The sequence below is a fragment of the Pholcus phalangioides genome, unplaced genomic scaffold, assembly GCF_987345545.1.
Source record: "Pholcus phalangioides strain wild (caught in Gottingen) unplaced genomic scaffold, Ppha-v1.0 ptg000011l_1, whole genome shotgun sequence".
NCBI classification, from domain to species: Eukaryota; Metazoa; Arthropoda; class Arachnida; order Araneae; family Pholcidae; genus Pholcus; species Pholcus phalangioides.
In genome coordinates, this window is record NW_028301604.1 from 8,236,784 (window position 1) to 8,262,064 (window position 25,281).

Here is a 25,281-nt window from a genome sequence, read left to right on the forward strand (position 1 = left end):
ATGCGATAGTTCACAATTACAGTATTGTGGATAGAACACACAATACGTGTTTTCAAGTGATGCTTTCTTATATAAATACTGTTTTTATATATATGTTACTGCCAAAGCCCGAAGTTGGCCACTTCACGAAGTGGCCATCCTAGTTGATCCGGCCAATGTCCCAAATTCGGGTTTTATCCGGTCGGTGAAAGCCCGAATTTCGGGCACTGGCTGGGTCAACTGAGCTGGCCACTTCACCACGTGGCCAACTTCGGGTTTTGGCCGCAACATGTATATATTACAACAGGGTTTCTCAACCTATGGTCCGCGGATGGCATGAGTGGTTCGCAAGCAGACTCGATAATTTAATTCGCACTGAATGAAAAATTATTCAACCGTTGTAATTGATATTAGTAATATCCATATGAGTTCAATTAAAAATATACCTTCATACTTAGGTTCACTATACATCATCGAGCAAAATGCGGGAAATTGAGATCGTAAATACGGGATATCGGTGAATTTTTCCAAAAAATGCAATTTTAGAAACTTCCAAAATCACTGAAGGTTGGGGATATAAAGGGCTGCTACAAGTTACGATAAACATAATTTATTTCATGAAAAAAATATTCTAATAATCAGATGACCATGTTTCATGAAAAAAAACAACAGGTAAACTAGGATCTTAAATAGGGTAAAATGCGGGACATAACCAATTGTCATAAAAAATGCTGACGGAAGTAGGCACAATCATAAATTTTTATTAAAATTACTGAAAAACTGCTGAACCCTTAAAGGTGGTTGAACCTGACAAATATATGAAGTGTGAATATCTATATTTTTTTCCATATAATTATCATAATATACTTTATATACTGCGTTATGAAAACGCTGTGTATTCACGACTTTAGTGTAAATGCTACAAATTCAAATAAAAGTATCTTTGAAAAAACGGGATGAATGTATAAAAAAAAAGCGAAACAACCAAAATTACGGGAATGTCCTGTAATACGGAACACAAGTTGTCCGTAAAATTGTTTCAGGCATTTTACTGGATTCCAAAAGGTTGAGAAACGCTGCGTTACAACATTCCTCGTCTTTTTTTAATTATGGGATTTTTTTTCTGGGAAAATATGGTAGAAAAACATTTGAGGTGATTATTGGGTGGGGGAGAAAAAAAAAGCAAGCTTACAGATGAAAAGGGCTGCAGCTCCCCCTAGCTGAGCATATGGTAGTTGTGTCCATATTAAAACCTCTGCTTTCACCAAGTACAATGTTAAACCAATAGGCCAAAGAAAAAGAACGTTGAGCAGTCCTATCAGAGTTAGGAATAGAGACAGCTGGCCCATCGTAACATTTCCAATAAACTTCTTGAATAAGACCTTAAAATTTAAAAATAAGTTTAAAACATTTTTAGAGAAAACAATGAATTCAACTACCCTTTCATATACAAACACTTGGCAAATTCAATTTAAAACTATTTTTCTAAGCATATACAGGGTGATACATAAAAATATAGCCGAACTGAAAGGGCAATGCAGGCATACGATAACTTAACAATCCAAAATCACGTAGGAACATGGGTGCGCAAATGCCGTCCGGAGCCGCTACAGGGTGTTGTTGAGTCACACACTTTGAAAGTAATCTCGAACTCAGTAAGCATAAAAAGTCAGTCGCAATTCTGACAACATATAAGTACGTTAGGGGCCACACATACACTCAGAACACACATTCCGGCATGCACCGATTCGTTAGAAATTCTGCATGCTTGCTACTGCTAATTTTTTAACCGTACATGCACCTCGTACACATTCCTCTGCCGAATTTCCAACGAATCGGTATATACAAGATTCCTTGAAAGACTGATTATATTTGGGGAGAGAGAGATGATGTGTGTGTGTGACGTGTTTAGGAAGAAAATTCTACAATCGGTACATGTCGGAATGTGTGTTCTGAGTGTATGTGTGGCTCCTAACGCATTTATATTGTCAGAATTGCGACTTCATGCTTGTTGAGTTCGGGATTGACGCAACAACTCCCTGTAGCGGCTCCGAATGGCGTTTGCGCACCTATGTTCTTATGTGATTTTGGATTGTTACGTATGCCCGAATTGCCCTTTCAGTTTGGCGATGTTTTTCTGAATCACCCTGTACTGTACAGAAATGTGCCCTTAAGTTAATTTTAAAAAAATGGGGTTTTTTTCTGATTTTTTATGCAGTCAAACTTGATTATAACGACATCGAAGATTTCACGAAATTTTGTTGTTATAACCGAGGTGTCGTTACAACCAAGGTTGACGTTTTCAAGAACTTTTTTTGACGAAAAATATATAATCAGGCGTAATCAATTACTGTGCATGAAGTTTTTATTTCAATATGATTATGGTGACCATTATTTCATCGAAAAAAATACGGGAAAATTGAGATAATTAATACGTGGCATCGCAGATTCTCACTAATCATGTTGCCAATTACCTGCGAAATTGCCAAATATTGCTTATAAATAACTCTTGGCGAGAAATACAAGTCGACTGAAATGTATTTCAGGGGAAAAAATTGAACATGAGATTGATACGAGATGAATATTTAGTCATATTCATTATGGCACAATTCATACAAATTATTAAAATTACCTTCAGCCTCCAATTCAAGTAAAGACTAAGAATTAAAGTAAATATCGTTGAAAAAATAGTGCTTTTTTATAGGAAATAATCGGTAACGGAAAATTACGGGGAAAAACGTTTTGTATAGTGGTCATGTCAATGATCAACTCAAAGCGTCAAACATGTAATAAATCTTTTTTTCAACGTTAGGCATGAATAGAACGACAGCTGAACATTCCTTGAGTGAAATCAGCTGCTTAATAATTTCTTGGAAAAACGTCGTTGAAACGGAAACAGAAGCGACGAAAAATTTTTCGTTATATCCGAGGTGGTTCCTTTTTATCGACGTTATAAGCAAGATTTGTTAACATCATTCTCTATGGGAATCAGCCTGGGTCGCCAATTATTGGCGTTATAGCCAAGATGTCGTTACCTCCGAGGTCGTTATAACCGAATTTGACTGTACAAGGTAATAGATATTTTTTTTTTTTACGTTTTCTTATTAAAGGATCCGTATATTCATCAGTGGCCTCAAAGGCCAGAGTTTTTTTCGTTCATAATTTATTGTAATTTGGAATCTAATGAAAAAGTGATACGTTCTACATCTGTTTCCCGAAATGGGCAATATCACTCCCTGGGGAGCAATATCGTCCACTTTGGGAATGGTCCGGAGGGGCGGCAGAAGCTATAGGGATCATATGGGTTGGCTTGAGTTGGGGGGGGGGGAGATGAGAAAAAAAATTGAATGAAAGGGAGAGCGATTGAATGTATGAAAACTACGTAACGTCACTGGAATATGATGCAACGAAAACAGTATTAATGGGGTCTCCTACCTTTTAACATGGTAAAAACTTTCTGATGTAGAAATATTAAAAATATTTTTTTCCATTGTTTTATTTCAAATTTTTACCATATATATTTAATTGTGTGTGCTATTCTTTGACATTACAAAATTTTACACATCTTCAATACTTAATGTACTACAAATTAAAAAAAAAATGAATTACAAACAGCTTGCACGCATGATGAAATTGCATGAAATCTAAGGAATTGAATAAAAAATGATTCAAAATAAAGAAACCAAAAAATGAAAAAAATTGAGATTTTATCGACTCAATCTCATTCGAAATTAAATTTAAAATTTAAAAAACATTTATAACTCAAGTATTTATGAATGGATCTCAAATCTTATTTCGTCATTTTATAAACTTGACAGTTTCCTTTATTTTGAATCAATTTTTATTCAATTTCATTGATGTCATGTCTTTTATTATGCGCGTAAGCGCATTTTTTTTTAAATTGAGTATTAGAGGTAAGTAAAATTTTGTACTTGCATATATAGCATACACAATCAAATATATGTGGTAAAAATTTGAAATAAATCAATGGATAAATAATATTTTCAATAATTTCTGCATAAGAAAGTTTTAACAGGTAGGAGACCCCTCAATTTAAGTTTTTACTGTTTATAAAAATCACACTTTACTGATATTCAATAAAATTAGTTTCTATCAGATGTGTTCAAATCCTTTCAATTAAATACTTTAATAAAGGACGCCGACAACAGAAAATATTCATCTTTCATGAATTTTCGTTACTTAGTTTGACTTCTTTGCATGAATATTATTGTTGCACAAAAAGAAACATTACGATATTGATGAAGTAACCAGCCAAGTATAACCGACAAGTGTCACTCAAAAATTAAACACCTATAGTAATGAGGATATAATGGTTATATTCTCAAAACTATTCACAACGAAAAACAATTTTTTCCAAAAAAATAAATAAAAATACATTTTTTGCGTTATTTTTATTCTAATTTTTGTCATGATTATGTTAATCGTGAACATTATGCAATGTCTGTTTTGATTTCAATTTAAATAAATTTAAGATATATTTATTATCTTTTTAAAATTTTAGATGCTTGATACACATTGAATCATGGTTGTAGTTCATCAACAGATATTAATTGAGCTACAATTATAATGAAATTTTGTTTATTATGATTTGCAATTAATTTATCTCAATCGATATACATACCTTATGAACGGCGAGACCAGCGGCTGCAGCCGCTGCTAAAACAACACCTCCTAATGTGGATGTTCTAGAAACACCATCCATATAAGCCAACAAAGCTATGCCAGTATTGCATAGAATAACAGCAACGATCTATATTAAGTGACATAATATGCAACAAATAAATTGAAAAATCTGTAATAATTAAACTAATCTGCTAATAAATAGTATATATCATGATTTATTTTAAAGCACTTCGAATATGTCATTAAAAAGAGTTATCAATTTCTGGCCTGAATATTACAATGCTCTAGCCTGAGAGCATCACTATGTTTAGGGACCCATAAAAAATCTTAGCCTATCCTGCCTAATTTCCTAGCACCCCGGATTCTGGGGCCGGCCCTATCCCAAGATCATGCTCAGTAGCATATCACAGGGTCATTGTGCGGTCGTATGGGCATCATGCTGGACTCTCATCGTGGGGATCCCGGTTCAAACCCCGTTGCGGCGCAATGGCCGTCGGTTTTCTGTGGTTTTCCAACTTCAAGGCACGAATGCGAACATTTAAAAATGTCTCTCCGCCGAGAGCAGACAGACCTTCAACATAATACTTACGTAACATGAAAAATTCAAGTATTAACCATCTTAACTTTAAAATATGTCGCACAAATGGCAGCACCATCAAGAACAATTCTAACAACATAAATAAGTTAGGGCCATGCATATACATACATTCACACAACACGTTCCTGTATGTATCGATTCGTTAGAAATTCCACAGGGGGATGTGTACGAGGTGCATGTTCGGTTAAGAAGAAGCATATTTTAAGCATAAAAATGGTAAAAATAGGCAGGCAAAAAGGTACCAGAAATATGCTTAAAATAGGCACTAAAAAAACGGCATTTATAATTTATGTAAGAAGGGAAAAATAACTGAAAGTTTAGATATTAAGTGTACGAAAACTGCCTAAAAATTGATTGCACTTACTCCGTTTACTGTTTCAATTATAGCTTATAATAACTGCATTATTTTCAAAATTAAATTGCTTTCACTCCAAAAATAGTGTTTGTGGTTCCTCAGGATCAAGTCGATTCCATAGCCTGCATTACCAGGCGCCGAACCCGTAGAGAAAATGATCGTGGGGCTTTTTTGAGATACGATTGTGTGTGTGTGTGATTCTCATTCATTTTTGTTGCTTTATTTAAAAAAAATGCATTATCATTTTTCTAGTTGAAATACAGCTACCATGTTTTATTGCTGTAAAAAAAATAACTTATTTTTCATTAATGTTACCACGTATGGATGCGGACATATACTTCAAGGTAGGGCCTCAACTAGATGCTCGGTACCCGGGGCAAGCATGCATTTTGGCACCCTCTTGTAATGTTGAAGGGAAAGGTTTGAGAACTAAATTTGAGCCCCGCCTGCTTTCCCCTAGTTGCGGCTCTGCTTCAAGGGCAGGGCCAGGTGTAGCCGCATCTGTCACATACCCTTGAGGGCGTTTCTGGTCAATTCAACCGAATAATAATTACTAGATAATATAACTTTCCATGGTTGTTTGCAGTGGTGTAAAAAAATAAAATAGGGTCCCCGAATACAATATTGGCCCTAGGGCCAGAACCCTCTCAACTCTAGTACGGCCTGGGTGAGCCAAAACTTCAACTGATGACCTCTTCAGACAGTGATCGATCAGCTATACTGTACAGTGCAGTTAGTTCAATGCAAGATATGTTTATAAAGAGAAACAAACTTCTAATTTTTCTCAGCTTCTCTTATAAATAGCGTTCGTCTGAAACAAAAGCATTCATGTCTAACACCATCCGGTCAAATCAAAGTTAATGCAGGGCAACACCAAGTTTTCCATCTCTCAGGCATTTACACTTATTCACGTTGGGCTGGAAGGCTGGGGTGAGGGGTCTTTCCGATAATAATTAGTACTAAGCGTTAGAGATTTTAAAAAATCATGTCTTTTAAAAGAAGTTCTCCATGTTCAAAATATCCAAATTCTACAAAATATGGCCTCTGAAATTCACTAACAAACTGAAAAATGTTAAAATAGGTATTTATGGCAAGAAAAATTCAAAAAGGTGTTTTTACAAAAAAAGTTCTAAAATAGGCATTTATGGCATTTTGCCTGAAAAAACTTCCGGGCTCTGGTTATGATTAACGCCTCTCTCTTTCCTTCACGTATAATAATACTTGTCGAAGTAGTCGATTGACGGTGTATAAATAACTCCTGGTCCATCCTATCCATCCCGTAAATCTTGTAATGTTGAAGGAGCAGTTACAGAAATAATTCGGTGCCCCTTCTGGTCCAGCGCTCGGGAACCAGACCCGGCTGCTCACCCCTAGTTAAAGTATGTACTCCCCGTTTAAAAGTATGTTTCTATAACGAACGGTTTAAAAGATAGAAAGTGTATAAGGACTTGACTTCACACGCTGTATATTAGAGGGAAATGACACGCGTAAGATTTCTTTCATTATATCGGCACGGGTATGAAAAGATTGGACCAAGATATCTCATTACTGGGGCATATAACTTCGGTTGGCCTTGCAGTTTATGTAGTAGTTCCGAAATATTTCAATCATTATATCTCAGCGAATAAATCGAATGATGGTAACAAGCAATTCAGAAAACTCCCATTACTAACGATCAACAAGAAAGAGAGGACATATCGTTCATTTCGGTCCATTCATTTTGTTATTATTTCTCATTCATAGAGAGAGAGACAAAAAATGCTCTCCCATTGAATGAAATGTGAATCCTCTCTCTCTCTCGTTGAAATGAATTTTCTCTCTTCATGTTGCTATTACTGAGATTGGACCAAAACAAGAAATAAAAAAATAAAAAAAGCGTGATTAACTTGATAAATGATGCGATTTCGTTTTCGATGGATTCACGTTCTATTCATCCTTTTACTCTTTTATTATTATTTTATTTTATAGCCATTAGATGATCTCGTTCGTAACGTCATTCGCAGTTCGTTGTAGAGCGGCAAAAATGATCATATTATGGGCAGCCTTCGTAATAAGCTGAAACATAAATAGCTCGTTCTACGGATTAATGGTAGAAAGAAATTTTGTTTTTCGCCTGTTAATCTGCTATTTTTCTCTTCGTTATGGTAAGGAAGAGTATATACAAATATAAATATATAATGATGTGTTTCCCCCCCCTTCAAAAAAAATTTTTTTTTTTTTCCTCGGAAAATGTTAAGGACAAAATATTATTTTCGTAAAATATGTGCTCTAAAAGTAGGTAAAATACGTGGGAAAATGAATCATGTTTACAAGTAAGAAAATTTCACTTAATTACTTGGAATGTTAATGGAAGCAGATGAAGCTTAATTAAGATATTTAATTATGATTGTTTATAAATTAATCAGTATTTCTTGAAATAATTGGGTGAATTCATTAAAATCTGTAAAAACAAAAAGTATATATGTTACTGCCAAAGCCCGAAATTGGCCGATTCGCGACGGTGCCGGCCATTTCGCGAATTGGCCAATTTTGTTAAATATTGATCCAGCCAATGTCTAAATTTCGGACATTGGCCGACCAGTTCGCGAGGTGGCCAGTGATCCCTGGCCAAAGTCCGATAACAAAAGACATGATTCGGGATAATCGTCATGTTGGTGTATATTTTCGTGATAATTATATCCCCGTGAGTTATGGCAACTCATCAGACCACAGTCACGATGCTATAATCATTCTTTTTTCTACGAAATTTAAAATTTGGCAGAAAAACTATATGTTTATATGATTATTTTTATAGTTTTTTCTCTCAAATTTCACTTTTTTCTCTCGTTACATAGAGCTAATCCAATACAGCTGCTATATATAGACATGTATCATACGTGGCGATTAAAAAAATGGATTTGGCTTCTACCGGACCGTCTTACATCAGCACATCAAGCTTTGGCCAGAGATCTCCGGCCACTTCGCGAATTGGCAGCACTTCGGACTTTAGCAGTACATATAGGCTACATAGTTAAAGTCCTATACAACGAGTACGGCTTGCAACCATAGGCGCCGATATGAAGAAAACATTGGGGCTGAAAATCGTCATTCGTCAAGTGCATACGCAGGAGGTGGAATGGTGCGTTCCAATGTATATTCATTAATTTCTTTTTTTTTGGGGGGGGGGGTGCTCAGCCCCTCACAAAATTTATTTGGGAGGGGCTCAAATGGCCTCAGCCCCATTTTCCGGAGCCTATGCTTACAACGGGAATCTCGCTATAACGAGTGATTTGCAAGTGATTGTCAAATAGTTAATGTTAAAGATACAAAAAGTATTCGGTTGCAGCGAGTTGAAAATTAAGAAGCATTCGCTATAGTGACAAAAAATTCTCAAAATTGCTAGTCTTTCCTACTCTAGCTTAAAGAATTAAATATAATCATGATCACTCTTATCATGGCACATGCTTCTCGTAAAAATTACTCTGAGGCACTCTCAACAAGGAATGGACACAGAAAAAAAAGATAAAAATTCCCTGCAACACCACAACCTGGAATTGCTCCTTATCAATCGATACTGGTGTCCCCTTGTCAAAGCAGTCAATTGACGACGTATTAATAATTCATCGTTCATCCTACCCATCCTGTTGAAAATTTTGAACAGTTCGATCCATATCCCCCCGACACCTGCGTTCGTCCAATGCAAACATGTTCAAAAAATGAAGTCACTCTTCATAACTCAATCCTCGTATGCCAACAAGGACACGCGTAGCTCTTTTCCGCACCCCTTCAACCAAGTCTATGCCCATCTGTAGGTATGGTCGCCAAAACCTTACAGCATACGCCAATGCAGGACGAACTAAGCCTCTCGGAAAAGAGGAAGAATGACTTTAGGAGAACGCTAAGAGACCTTTTCGAAAATGAAACCGAGCATTCTGTACGCTTTTTTGACCACTGCTAAACAATGTTCAGAAAAGCCAAGCTGCTCGCCAATAAGAATTCCCAAATCGGTGATATCAGTTGCATCCGGAATGATTATAAACAAATCCTACATTCCTAGCTACATTATAGAAATTTAGCGCATCGTGATTGGCCGAAACGAATGATGAACCATTACGTCACTCAGTGAAATCCGGGGCTAACGAGAAAGAGAGCTCTTTCTCGTCAGCCCCGGTGAAATCCACGGTGAAATCTTTGCTGGTGACGTTTAACAATAGATAGACTTGATTGTGTTTGAAGCCAACATCCGTAGTTGGAGGAATAGTTAGAGTACGGGACACACGTACCGAAGGTTGTGTGTGTTTGATTTTCTCTCAAACCCACCCGAGATTATTATTTTTTCTCTCCCTTCCATCTTTGCTATCAATTATTGATTTACTAAAAAAATGCTTTCATTTTTTTCTGATTTAAGCAAATGCAGTTGAGGTGCATCAAGATGACAATATTCGAAGCTCGGCCTTGCTATCATTTACTGATTCACTAAAAAATGCTCTCATTTTTTGTTAATAAACTTCGAAATTCAGTTTAACCAAAAACCCCGCCTCTCGTGACGTCTTGTTATCTTAACCAATCACCGGCGCGCTAATGCCTCTTGTGTTACTAAGAATGTAGGGACTGTAATTACACATCCAGGGTAGTGACACCATTCAACTCGTAAGAGAAACGGGGTTCTAGTAGAAATATCATTATAAAAATACTATTTATATATATATAACCATTGATTTGCTTCAAATTTTTTACACATGTTCTTGATTATATGTGCTATCTTATGCTGGTATGAAGTTTTACATATCTTGGGCACTTAATTTTTGTAAATTTTCAAAAACATAATGCAATAAAAACAGTTTGAGTGCATGATATATAAAATAACATGACATCAATGAAATCGAATAAAAATGTATTCAAAATATATATGAAGAAAACTGTTCAGTTCATGAAAGAAAGCAAAAGGTTGAGATTTCATTGATTCAATCTTATTTAAAATTAAATTTTAACATTTAAATTTTAGTTTTCAAATAAGTATATGTGGCCTCCCTGTTGAAATTTATCGGGACAAAAAGAACACCATGCATACAAATGTAACCTGGGCGTGGCCCCCACATCCTGTAACGGGGCCCCAGGCTGGGATCCTTTGTGGACCCCTCGGTCAGACTTTTAACGGGCCCCTCCTGTAGTTAATTTATAGCATGAAAAGCAAAAAAATGATGATAACCGTCCTGGGTCCCAAAGCTAGAGCCCTGTCAGCCCCCCCCCCCCCATGTGGGAGCCATGAACCTGGGGAAGAAGAAGAAACCGTATGCAAATCTGCGTCAGAGTGAATAAAAGGCGCGGACTCAGTATTACTAAAGTGTGCCATCTATTGTCCCGCACGTTACAACTGTTAGAACGGTTTTGCACGCTGGAATAAATTCACAGGGCTGGCGTTTGCACCTTTTATTCACTGTGACACAGATTTGCATACGGTTTCTTCTGCTTCCCCAAGTTACATTTGCATGCATGGTGTTCTTTTTCTCCCGATAAATTTCAACAGCAATGACGTTTTAACGTTTTCGGAGCGGCAGTTTCGAAAGTTTCATGTTAGACCACGCATTCCTTGATGACAATTCTTTGTATTGGTGTGTACTTCCCCCCCCCCCCCTTAAAGTTTTTCTATCTTTTCTGAATCACCCTGTATATACATTTTGAATTGATTTTTATTCAATTACATTGATGTCATGGTATTTTATCATGCGTGCAAGTTGTTTTTAATACATTTCGTTGAAAATTTACAAAAAATTAAGTGTCCAATATATGTAAAATTTTATACATACCAGCGTAGGATAGAACGTACAATCAAGAACATGCGCAAAAAACTTGAAATAAATCAATGGTTAAATAGTATTTTTAATGATATTTCTGTTAGAGAGCTTAGTTTTTCACCATGTTAAAAGGTGTGAGACCCCTTAAGGACAAGGAAAACACTGTGGCAATCATTGAAAACTTCGCTTACCACTCCGTTTTATTTTCTCCTATGGTGACTCACTCCCACTTCCCACGTGATTGATTTCTTTATCTTTTAAATTTTATTGCACGATTTTATTTTATTTCTCAATAGAAGAATATAGAGACAAGTGAACTTTTTTATTTTGCTTCATGTAGTAAAAGACAAATGTATGTTTTGGCTATAATATAGTATTTTCTGGTGGAATGTACATACTGTATTGTGTATTTAAATTATATTTTTTTGCACATTTTTATTGCAATATTGTAATGAAATGAAAGAATTTTTTCTTTTTTATAGACGATAATTTATGTATCATTGAAAAAAATGAATTTTTTGATTGCCTTCAATAGTTTTTGTCTCCTGTCTAACTCGTGGTTATCGGTCCGGGCCCTGTTGGCCCACCTGTTAAGACGCCACTGTATCAACAAGATGATGTTCTGCGCTATTTTCATCGCGATATTCATGAGTTTTTGGACCCCAAATTGCGAAAACGGTAGATCAGTTGTGTTGAGAAAGATTATCATCAACTGCTGTTACGACTGGCTTCCATGCCTTCTCGATTTAACGCAAAATTATGCTAAAATAAATTGATATAATATTTTTTTGATTTAATTGAAAATTTTTTTGAGCATACGCCAAATAATATGCCTACAGTAAAACCTTGAAGCCACTCTAGAATATTTGTAGACACTTACACTACGTGTGTTTTCCGATGTTGAATATTACGTTTAAAAGTGACGAATAAAATGAATGACTTACCCTTATACCCACAAACTGTTCATGTAAAATAACCCATGATAGTAAATAAACGAAGGATGCACTGGATGCGTGTAGTGCCATGACAGCCGTAGCGTCCAGGATGGTTAAAGAATGGATGAGCATGTAGTTAGTCGCAACCCAAAGCACACAAAAGAACATCGATCGAGTGAAAAAATGAAGGGCAGACAATCCTTTCTCTTGGAATTGCCGTATGGCACCTCTGGATTACAAATAAAAGATGAACAAATTTGAATTATCACTTGATTAATCACATTGATTATCACTTGATTAATCACATTGATTATCACTTGATTAAAATCACATGATTTTTAATCAACGGCAATACAGAAATGCACCACCAGTCAAAATGAGAAATTGTAACTATCAAATGAGGAGCTTATTTTCAAAAGGGGAACATTTCCATTTTTTTTTTCGAAATTCATTTTTTAACGGTTTCTGAATCTTTCGTATGAGCTCTATCGGATTATACAACAGTATTTATTCCAATGGAAATATATGTTTGGCAAAAATTATAATATGTAAAATTTATTTTTTCTACCAAACGGGAACATATCTACTTCGTTCATTCACTTCGGTATTTTTTGGTAGAACCTCTCGATAACGGTCACCCATGGAACCTAAAATTTTGTCCGCTAACGAGGAGTGTCCGTTAGTGGATAGTAAAATACATTGAGTCCCGTCGACGTATTTAAAAATGTTCGTTAGTGGAGGTGTCTGCTAACGGGAGTGTCCGTTATGGGACGTTCCAGTGTAGAATGATTGTGTTTCCTATATTAATGATGACAGGGCAGTAAAGGTACCTTCTTGGGTAGATAAAACCTTTTTGAAACCAACTGGTGACGTAGAAATTTCCAATTTTTCAGGTTTGGCCAGCTCAAATTTTAATCAAAAGATAACATTTTTCTTCTAATTTTCTTTTAAAACTGAACATTTCCAAAATTCAAAAGTGAATAAATCTCTTGAATGTTGATCAAGAAACATAGAATAGCATTTAAATATTCTTTTACCATTCCTATATGCTACCTGTTGGGCTATTTTTTATTTTTGTAAAGTAGTGCTTCTGCAAATTTAGCAAAAGTGGAAATGTTCCCTTTTGAAAATAAGCTCCTCAAGCATCACTAGTTTAAGGGATGTGCCTGTTGATATTATTCTTACAAACAGTCTAAATAAGCAAATAAAAACAAACATATAAATATCCTTTATACAGTGCATAGATTCAGGACCGGAACTAGATGCTTGGTCACCCGGGGCAAGCTCGCATTTTTACGCCCCCTTGTAATGTTGAAGGAAAGGTTTCAGCGAAATTTGCGCCCCCTCGGGTCCAGCGCCGGGGCACGAGATCCGCCTGATTCCCCCTAGTTGCGGCCCTGCATAGATTTCCAACTGGTGTTCCGTGGCATGCTGGGGTTCCATGAGAGCTTTTTTTGTGGTTCCGCGGAATCAAACGTCATGGAACCCTTAAAAATTCCGGAATCCGAAGAGTTGTAAATAAAAAAAAATATTATTTTTTTGTTATTGATGTTGTTCTTTATTTTCAATTCTGGCAAAAACGTGGCGTTTAAACAAATTCAGACAATTTTGATGACCAAACAGCAGAGAAACAGTATAATTCCAGTACTTTTGTCTTCTAACGCCGTCGGTAAAAACTGCGGACATGCTAACCATTGAAAGAATTAAACAAAAACATTGAACTGTGCGATTTTTTTCCTCCTCCACTTTTTGTGTGTTAAAATCTATTTTAAATATTGAATTTTTAAACAAGAAGCAGGTTCCAATTCCATGCGACGGTATAAATTCATAAATATTGTTATATATAATTTTCTGCTATATATGGAAATAACTGAGGTGACCTTATGACCAGTATTTGACGAGACACTCTCGTATAAGTTGTTAAAACATTGATTTTTGGAAAAAAATATTTTATTCGTTAGGAGTGAATTTTCGTGTACCACGAAACTTACGTGAACTTTACGGGACGTCCTGTACATTAGAGAAATATTCAAAATTCGTTTGAGTTCCGTGGAACAACCGCAAGGGTTAATGAGAAAAGTCTCATAACCATCATGGGTTTCGCGAGAGCTCCCAAGTTGGAAACCTGTGATGTAGTACATTTACTAAATTAGCGGCTGTGAAGAATAGGAAACGTAATAAATGATTACATGCAATTTTTGCTAGGTCCCTTGTTAAAGACCAAAAGGAGAATGAGTAAAAGAGAGGAAAACAAATTACTTTTCTAAATTTATCAGAACATGACTCATAAGGATATGACGGGAAAGAAAAGTAAACACAGCATGCGAAATGTTCTGCCGAAAGATGTCGAACAAATCATGTTCCAGAGAATATGCGTGTCCCGAATGAAACACGGAAAAAGATCATTGAACTTACAAAAATGCTTTCCTGGCAGTTACTCGCTTTCTTCTGGTGCAGAATCGAGTACATACGTATGCGGGGAAGAACAGACAGTTCCATGCCGTACACATCCACGTCGTAAAGAATGGCGCTCTGAATGGCACTTTGGGCAGTTCTTCGGATGGTGATGTCGATGAGTTACCCTGGTCGTAGCCAACACCAGCCACTGATTCCAGTCCAGTTACTACCACGGTAGTAGTAACTGCCGTGGTTGGCCAACTTCTATTGCTATAATTACCAAATGGGAAAGGATGAAGATGTATCATGTAAGCCCATTTGAGCAGATGAGTGATTCCAATCCAGGTCGCGCATATGAGAATAGTGAGGAAGAAGCCAATGGTTGTTCTTTTAGCTCTGTCCGAACAGCATCGCCGTCTTGCTTTGCGCTGGGCCTGGATATCACCTAAGTCGGCCTGGTTGTTACCTAAATCAATTAATAAACGTTCAAGATCATTTTCGTTTATTCTATCGACTATACAATTGATATGATAAAACAATTTTGCTATGTCCTAGAATTTTTGTGTTTGAAAAATTATCTCTTCATGATATACAGTAAATACTAAAAATATAAAGAGATTATGAGCAGGGTCGGCTCGAGCTTACCTGCAGCCCGGGTGCGAAGTCTCATTTGCCACCCCTAATTATGACCCTGGCGGGAGGCTGACAGGCCATTTTTTCAGGAGAAAAGCCGCACACCATTGTTTACAGTGCAAAATGTTCGTGACCATACGTCCCGCGTTTGAATTAGATTTTTCTGCTTTTTGTTCCAGCATTATTTTACCATAACGATCCCAGATAACTTAATCCTTGAAACAGCACTTATTTTGATGAGCCATCATTACTTATCCTGAAAGGATGATATATATAGCGAGGCTATTATTATTATTATTATTATTTCAAAAGGTGTTTCTGGTACTCCAGGAACCGCACAATTGAAAAGCCTGTGCTTTCATTTGATTATTCTGAAACAAATACTGGGTGAGAGACACAAAATGCACACTTGCCTCTTGCGATGGAGTACAGGGGCGGCTCTTGGCCATGCGATTCATTGCGACCGCATGAGGTGCCGCTCAAGAGGGGTGCTAAATCCGAGGTGAATGAACGAAACAAAATTTTTTTGAAAAAAAGTTTTTTGTTAGGAAACTGTTGGGATAATTTGTGAGGTAGGGGAATGACTTCCAAGGGTAAGACTGACAGGACTCCAGCTTGGCTTCCCGGGACTAAATCCTTATCATTTTTCTTTTTTTCGCACTATAAATTAACTGTAGAAGGGGCCCCCATGAAAAATCTGGCTTGGGAGGCCCGCAAAAGATTCCAGCCTAAGGGTCCTGACGCAGGATGTAGGGCTATGTTGGGGAAAATAGGCATGAAGCGCAAGAAAAAAAGTCCAGCACGGGTAGAGATTTTGTCTCGAGCCACCCCTGATAGCTTACATTCTTGTTTCTGGTATTACGGTCCCGGGCCCTGTCTATTTTCTCCAGTTTTCTCAACATCTCCGTTGTCGAGGTGTGACTCAATGATGTCATGTGAATTTTTTACTGTGTTAAATGTTGGGGTCCTAACTAAAGTCTACGCTGCCGCCCCTTACAACCTGCCGCCCGGGTGTGCGGCACCTCTTGCACCCTCGCTTAAGCCGCCCCTGATTATGAGACTTCTTATCAGGCATCATTAGAACCATTATACAGTATTTCAACAGAGTATATATGATTATAATTGATAAAAACGTTCTAAGTTTTCCAGTTTTTCAAGGATCGTTTTTTCCAGCTTCCCCAGCGTAGGACAAATTTATTGCCCGACAGGCCTGGAAAAATTTTGACCCGGCATGTATTTTTTGGGACCTTATGCCTGACGCCGGCATACTAAAAAAATCATATACATTTACACGTTTCCATTCATTATTATCGGCAATGATGCAAATGTTCCTACACATATGAATGGAATTCCACAGGAAAGCTTCGTTAGGCAGTCAGGATGCAATGTGTAATCAACATAGAGTATCTTGATCTATTTTCACGACCCCTAATATTTAGCTGCCCGGAGCAGCCATGCCACTCGCATCCTGTAGCTAGCAACATAGTCTGGGATCTTTTGCTGGGTAGTCTAAGGTGGATTTTCAAGGGCTTTTTTATAGCATGTATAAGTTAAGAAGAATTCATATTATATACCCTAGGCTGGAGCCTTTCCAGACATCTTACGTGGAAGCCACGGGTGCGGCTGAGCTCTTATTTAAAAAAACAGCGCGGAAATTATAACTGATGGTTTGACTGATTTTAGATTTTTAATTAGTGAGCGTATGATTCTGAATTTTGTATTTTTTTTTCAAAAATTCGATTTTCTTTACATCACTGTCGATTTTTCATGAAAGTACTGTAAATTTGTATTTTTGAAGTCAGTAAAAATTCAGATAATATTTATTAATATTTTTCGAGCATATTATGTGTATGTGCGCATGATTTGGACATATATTATTTTAAGTTACATGCCCGACCCCGATCGGGCTTGTTAATTTTTGACGATTTGTCCAACCCTGTCCCCCAGATTCCCAATTCCGTGATTCCCAGAGGATTGATTTAAAATTATGTGATTTTCTAGTCGCGCATTCTAATTGCTATGAGTTAAGAGTAGCTATATATCCACCAATACTCAAAAGCATTACGCTCATGAATGTCTTCATTTTTTCATTTGTTCATTCGTCATCATCTTTGATTTGTAGAAGTGAAAAATGTGACCACCATTTGGGTGTTAAGGGAAGAATCGACAACAAGTTGAAAGGCTTACAAACAATCAAGATGGAGTGTCTGGCTGATGCGAAAGAAGTCAGCATTGGATTCTAATCATCATTACATGTCTCCCGGGGCCGAAAATAGGAGACCACACCCGGAGTATTTAAAGGCTCGGCGAGATTTCTATCCTCCTCTCTCAATGTCATCATCGGTTTCTTTCATATTAATTACTGGGTGTGGGTCAACAAAATGTTCGGGAAAAAGAAAAGAAGCTTTAATGTGCACTAAGGTCACCAAATGGTCACGTGCGTTTTCGAACACAAAGGCTATTGTATTATGTGTGATCTGCGGTAAATATCAAAAGAAAAATACGAAAGAAACAAAATGACCAAAAGGAGATATATGTAACAGGAACCCATTCCTCTCTAAAAAATGTATAATTTAGAAGTAATAAAGAAGTTATTAAAAATATTCAAATAATATTTACAAGTAAATGAACTACAGGAAAAATTCATTTTATCATCAAGACCGAGTGACCATTGGAAAAACACACACAAAAAAAATAAAATTTACTTAATTACTCACATGGGTTTAAACCTTTTCAATGAAATAAGAGTTAACTTAAACGATTTCTTGATAAAACCGAGATAAGAAGGACATTTCTGTTTTTACTGTTAGTTTCAAATAGTATATTGAAATAATATCGATTCCATTAATTTTCCGAAAGCAAAATAGCTTTTGTTCTAATATGTAATATAACACTCATATATTGTACTAAGTAACAAATTGCAAATAATGTTATAAAATGAAAACTTGGTGTTAAAAATGAAAGAATACTGTATATTTTTTTCGAACACACGAAATATTTCTTTTGCTAATCTCAAATTTGATAATGCCACATACTTTCCTAATACTTCAAATTGAATTTTTTATTCATGAACATTCAGATGTGAGTTCACATGAACATGAAACTCGATAATTTGAACGTAATTTGTACAAAAAAAAAGTCATTTCAATAATCTTTCTTATAGAATTTGACAAAAAGAAATTACACTTAATGATAAAAATAAGAAAATAATTCTTAGTTACTTATATCTATTACTTGTCTAATTCATCTTCTTTATCTTACAAGGAATGAAAAATTTGCATTTTTGATTGATAATGTTTGAATAAATAACTGAAATGAGTTTTGATGGAAAAATCCATGAAAAAACATCAAAACGGATTTAAAATGAAATAATTATAAAATCTTAATAATTTTTCTCTATTATCCGATAAACCAAATCAGATTAAGTAGCAAACAAAGGTCATTTTCACATCTAAAGATAAAAATTCTTACGTGCTAATAAAAACATGTATATGTAGTACTTCAGGTAATATGGAATACCGGATTTTTTCTCTGCCTTCAGGTATGGTCTCCAAGTGGAATTAAGAAAAATGCATGAACAACTTCAAAATGCCACCTTGATGCTATATACAGTGGAACCTTCGTTAACGGACACTTTTCTGTTCAACGGTCTCGTGGAATAGGGATTTAATGTATTTCACTCCATGTTAGTGGACACTCTCGATCGCGGATAGTTAAATCAGACAAACTCTAATGTTTTTCCTACTCTAATTTTTGTTCGTAAACCTAGAATTTATCATATTCATCGAAGCTGATGTGTAATACGAAGTTCGTGTTGGTAAACATAATAAATCGTAAATTAATTACTTAATTAACTGAATATAATTCTTGACCAGGATGGTGAATTTGAATGGAAATGTGTTGGTTTTGTTTGTTGATACGTACGAAGAAAGCGAACATAACAAGACTAATAATGTTGTTATGAACGTTTTTATCTCTTTTTGACACTTATTTTAATTTAATTTTTATTGCAAAATATGCACAGTGCGTGTAAAAAAAATTAATTGGTTTAATGAAGAGAAGGAAGGTTCTAAATTGTTCCATATTTATCAGACTTTCTAACTTTATTTCGGAATTATGCATAATCAAAGGATGACGTCACTCTCCGCTATCCATACGAAGGCTTTTAACAACTGGCTGATGCAAAGATGAATTTTCTCTCTTTCCTAAATTCATCTTTGCACCAGCCAGTTGTTAAAAACTTCTTATGCATAATCGCCTCTAAAAGTGATAAATGTAGTGAAATATTTGAGCAATCTTTCTTTACCGAGACGATTGATGATTATACATAACCGCCGGTGTATTTCTTTTTCAGTAACATATATACAGTAAAACCTCGTTAAGTCGTCATTTTTCTTCAGGCTCTTCCAGCTTTCATAGACAACAATGTTATTAAACCCTCGTTTACTCATCGCTAATTTCGGTTAACTCGTCACTATGAAAAAGTTTGAGAAAGTCAGAAAAAAAGCAGACTGTTTTTATGGCTCCCATTAAAAAAATAGCTTGTTAACAGCATTGCCATATGCTTAAAAGTCACCATAAAATTTTATACACCCAAACGGAACAGTTTAAGAAATGAAAGTTACGCTGGGAAGTTCATTTGCCAACTAAAGCCGGGTTTTCCTAGGAGCAGGTTTCCTGTGCCGCGCGCAAAGTGATTCGCCCAGCGCGACACGCCGTCCACTCACCAATAAGAAAAGCAGCATGACTGTTTTCCTACAGAGCGCAATACGCCTCACGACAGCGCTTTACGTCGGGCGAGATTGGCCGACTGCTTCTGGAGGAGTCAAATGCGTCGTGAGCCGCGCGTTTTGTCGATGTTCTCTTCACTCTCTTGTGTGTTTTCTTTCTCTTCTGTTCAAACTGGAGCATGCAGACGACAGAGTAGCTGATGCCAAGGCCATAAACTATAATATAGCCGCCCTGATCTGATGCGCCACGCTAGGAAAACACAACGCGTAGCGTGATTATGTAGCACGATTTTGCCGACGCGAATTGATCCAGTTCGGTTCACGCGGCGTAAAAAACCTATTCCTAGGAAAACCCGGCTTAAGGTTTTTGAAACGTTAGGGGCAGTTCGAGCTAGATCTCATTTCTGCATGGGCTCTACTAATTTAGGGCTTCAAATTTAAACAAAATATCTTTGTTGAAAAAATTCAGACGCCCTTTCCCAAGTTGAGGTCCTCTGTTTACTTTCCCTGCCCAGCCCCCCCCCCCCCAACCTGAAGTCAAAAGTGTTTGAGATCCCGTGTTCGAGATTACCTTGCAGTTGTATCATGAGCTACTGATGAAGAACTAAAACACTAAAATTTTAAATTTGATGTATATGTAATATTAATGTGCAATAGAGAGTTCTGATATGAAGAAAAGCTACCTATTCTAACAGTTGCTCTGTTAGTCTAAATTAAAAATTACTAGTATAAATCAAAGTATACCAGTACATTTTACCACATTAAGTTAAGTAATAAGAGAAGTAAAACTGACGGCACTCCGCTTAAGCCGCCATACTTTTTGGATAACATGAGGTGACGACTTACCGAGGTTTTACTGTATATTATAATGTGTAGGGGGAAAAAACCAATTGCGACCGAAGCCAAATGTCGTATAAATGTGAAAGTCGTATTAATGATGTTCCACTGTATATAGTACCTCCCCATTAGCGGACACTCTCCGTTAGCGGACAAAATTTTTGATCCTGTGAGTGTCCGTGACCGAGAAGTTCTATTGTAGTCAGTTTTCACCATCATCACGACTACTATAGGAGAATATTTGTTTTTCTACTTCCTAGAATTTTTACTCAGGTAAGTTTAGAAAGGTGTTTATTAATTATTGGAAATGAGCCCATTAATTTGAAACTAAGCACACTGTGCATCACCAGTGTTGTATTTTATTGTGCCGTGCTCATTTTTAACTGGCGATTCTCTCCGGTTAGGTGGAACGCTATTTTTTCACAGATGGGGTGTCGGGTAATATGGAGTACCATGAGAATTATTTGAGTTGGGCTAGAATATCTCTTTAAGATGGAAAGTTTGGTAAGATAGAAAAGGAAAGGTCTAGAAAAATAATGTGTGTCCTATTCTCTTTGGGCCCACCTTGACTGTTTTGGGGCAGAATAGGAAGATTTGCATTTGTGACCCTTGTGAGTAGACTATGACACCACCGCATCATCAACTACAAAAACAAGCCATGAAGTTCCAGTTTTCATTGCCATAGATTTATTAAATCTTGCTTTTGATCAATCCGAATTGGTTTTCTTCATTTTGAACCCCCCTATTCAATATTACCCCACGAAAATGATTTTTTTAAATGCCTTTTCTCTTAGTTATATATTTATTTTTAAACACGATACTTGCCAACAAAAACATTTTATAGAAATACAGGTTTCAGGTTTCTGCCATGTTTCAAATTGGAATAATAGAAAAATTAAAGTGGCATTTCATATTAACCCGAGAATGTACTGTATAAGATTTTAACATATAAATATGACAGTTGATTACTTACCACCGGACAGTGATCCACCATCAGACGAAAGGACCGTTGAAGAACAAGATTTCGGTAAACAGTTTCCGTCGCTCGGATGTACTTTGCTATGTCGTGGGGAACCGGATCTAGAAGGTGGACCTCCACCAGAGCCATAGACACCATTCCGGCCGTCAGCAGCTAAGGACAACGTACTAGAGCAAAGAGCACTTTGCATTTTTGGATTAACTAATGGTTCTCCCGATGATGGATTGATACCAGAAGATGAGTAAGTGTCTTGATCGTGTGTAATAACAACTGCAGGTGGACAACGTAATCGGCCAAGACCTCTCAGAGAATGCATATCTAGACTCCGAGAATTTTCAGCACTTGTCATGCTAAAAATACTGGACTCCATCTTAACCGCTATCCCTTGACACCATCATGTCTTCGGTCAACCCCTCGCTACTAGACATCATCTACAAAAAGAAAGTAAGCGTGGGATATGAAAGGAAGCAAAAAATATTGATTCACATAATTTTTGTAGATTGATTTCAATCAACTTACAATAGTTGCTGATTCCATTCATCATATTTATAGAAATTTATTTATCAATGCGTATATAAATGACAACTGCTTTTTTCATAGATTTTCACTGGTGGAAAACGTCTGAACAGTGTAGCAGTTTTTTTTAATTGTGCAAATTCAAACAATCGTGTGATCTGAGATAGCAGTGACTGAAAAATAGTGGAAAACAATTTGAGAGCTGAATATTTTTTTAGATTTGTGTAAAATCGTATGAATAAAACAAAGTTCTATATAATGTTTTACTCTCTATGGCTCACCCCATGACAACGTATTGAAAATTTTTTATTCTTACAAAAACAGATGTAAATTTATGCTGTTAGCATGTTTTTAATTGAAATGATACATCAACACAGCAATTTATTTGATTAGAGTGGATTTTCAATTAGCTGAATTATTTTTAATGTCTTTAATTGAAGCAATACATCAACACAGCAATTTAGTTGATTTGAGTGGATTTTTGATTAGCTAAAATGGTTAATTAAAGGTAAAATATACAGTTTGTCTTGATTTTAATGTTATCTATGAACATTAATGTTATCTATGAACAGATAAAATTTTGCTTTGCAAACTTAAATAGTTTTACCTTGAATTTTATTTCCAATCATCCAATTTGGTGAGATTTTATAAATCTCTGAAAATTTCAGCACCTCTTGAAAAATGACACAGACAAGGAATCAACTCTTTCTCGATAAAAAAATATCATACTTGTATAGCCATATTTTGCACTGAAATTACACTAAAAGTTGTACTTTATAAAATACCAAAAAAATTGAGAAAAGAAATCGGTATAATGGGTTCTTTTTTGGCCATGTATTTAGTATTTACCATGTATATTCAAATATACACGAGACCATAGAGGCTCTTTACCAACTTCTCTTATTTCAGCACAGCTCCACGAAGGTATTTACTCATATCCAAAATGGGTTGAGTTATCTTTGTTTCGGATAAAAAAAGTTATATATTCTGTATTAACATCAATACGATGTTCAAATAAACGGATAATGTTATCAAGAACAAATTCAGTACAGCACACACGATACCATACAAGATCTACCTGTTGAATTGACGGTACTTTTTTGCATTTCAATTATATCTCTAGATTCCAACAACATATATATTTTTCAAATATTTTGTCATGTATCTCTGAGGAACCAAAACACTGTCTATCATTACTATTATTAGTATTTTGTAGAAAATAACCCTTATTTAATGACATACGAAACTATACGAACATTGCAATCCACAAGAAAAATTGGGAAAAAAAAGAGTCTTACCTGTGTTATTCGTAAGAAACGTGAAGTATTTGGTTGTTTAAGGGTTACTGCTCTGGACTGACATTTGGAAGAGCACTTCCAGCTGTTTTTGCGAAAGCAATAACCATCGAGAAGTTGGGCAATAGAAAATAACAGTTGCAACTGGCAACGCGAGAAACGCCGGAAAGGATTCCTCACTGGAGGATCGATCGAATCATTGTCGCTCCGATCATCTCTGTGGAGCCCGTTTTACCTCATTTTACTTTTTTTCTTATTTTTATTATTACTTTTTTTTTCCTCCTTTCCCGATTCCTATTTTTTTTCTCCCCTTCCACGGTCCTTTGAAGCTATTTATGCAGTTCGTCTTCAGGTTTTAATGGTTTTTTTCCTTGGTCCCCATGTGCAAATATCTGTAGAATCTCTATCTTCTCCTCGTAACCATAAATATTTGATTTTTTTTTTGGTTGTTTGTGGGTTGTTTTTTGTTTTTTTTTTTGTTATGTATGTTTTTTACCTCGAAAATGGGTGCTTAAAAAACCGCAGTGTTCCTCCCACTCTGCCGCGATAACTCTTTCTGTCCAGGCATCTTTACTCGCTGGATGAGAAAGATGTGATATGGGATGGATGGATGGGGAGAAATGCATTCTCACACACCGCGCATGCTCGTGGGCCACTGCGACGCTGTGGTTCGTTTCGTGGTGGCAAACAGTGTTTAGCCCTTTCTCTTCTTGGGATGATTCCCCATTCATTCACAAAAGAAAACATAAATAAAGTGAAAAGTCAAGTGTTCTGATGGATAAAATCCAGACAGAGTGGTTAATTAATCATGCTTTGTGTATTCTCGATTTCGGAACAAAATATAGTCAAACTTGGTTTATATGTATAATCAGGGTTGGTTTTTTACACCTGTTTTCAAAAATCTGTCGAAAACCTCAAATATTGCATTTGAATATTAAAATTTCTATTGAAAATAAATGCGTTAATTGCATGTAAAGTCTAAAATTAGATTACATCTGTGATTAACTAATTAAATAATCAAATTTATTATTATAATACAGCTTAAAATATAATATTCAAATAACTTTCCACTCTATAGAATTAAACGGACGATAAGTAGGGATATGTAAATTTCGTATTTACGAAATAACCGCGATAAATGCGAAATTCCCGAAATAAATGCGATAAATGCGAAATTTGCCAATTTTGACGAATAAATGCTAAAACTTGATTTTTTTAACACTTTTTGGCGAAATCTACGTAATTTACACTGTCTCAAGTGGGAAAATCGTAATTTTAGTCAGTGCTTGAAAGGAAAACCACAAGCGTCACTTCTTTCCTCTCTGACATTGTGTTAGATGAGAATACAGTCGAGTTCGGTTATAACAAAGCCCCTTTGTGATTCGAGAAGTGCTTGTAATAATCAACGTGTACGCTATAAGCGAGGCGTTGGAATTAGTTTACGTAGCAATAGCATATAGACCCTCTTGAGATTGTCGTGGACAAAATAAGCTTATGCGGCACATAACTGAAATGCGTAATATTATAATAAATAATATAGCATGAATATAGTTTTTGATTGATATCTCAAAAGTTATGAAAATTTATTAGAAAACGCAAGGTATCCAAC

At 36.0% G+C, this 25,281-nt stretch overlaps 1 protein-coding gene across 1 annotated transcript in view; it reads right to left on the reverse strand.

The window, feature by feature from the left end:
* The window catches only part of LOC149080014 (solute carrier family 35 member F3-like), a 31,133-nt gene extending 7,255 nt beyond the window's left edge, over window positions 1-23,878 (reverse strand). Inside the window, exons 1-6 of the mRNA XM_089238943.1 lie at window positions 23,676-23,878; window positions 21,856-22,292; window positions 14,701-15,148; window positions 12,295-12,514; window positions 4,622-4,750; window positions 1,172-1,361 (exon numbers count right to left, since the gene is read on the reverse strand). Of these exons, the coding sequence (XP_089095069.1) occupies window positions 1,172-1,361; window positions 4,622-4,750; window positions 12,295-12,514; window positions 14,701-15,148; window positions 21,856-22,231 (1,363 nt within the window). The 5' untranslated portion in view covers window positions 22,232-22,292; window positions 23,676-23,878. The remainder of the gene's footprint in view (window positions 1-1,171; window positions 1,362-4,621; window positions 4,751-12,294; window positions 12,515-14,700; window positions 15,149-21,855; window positions 22,293-23,675) is intronic.
* Between the last annotated feature and the right edge of the window lie 1,403 nt (window positions 23,879-25,281).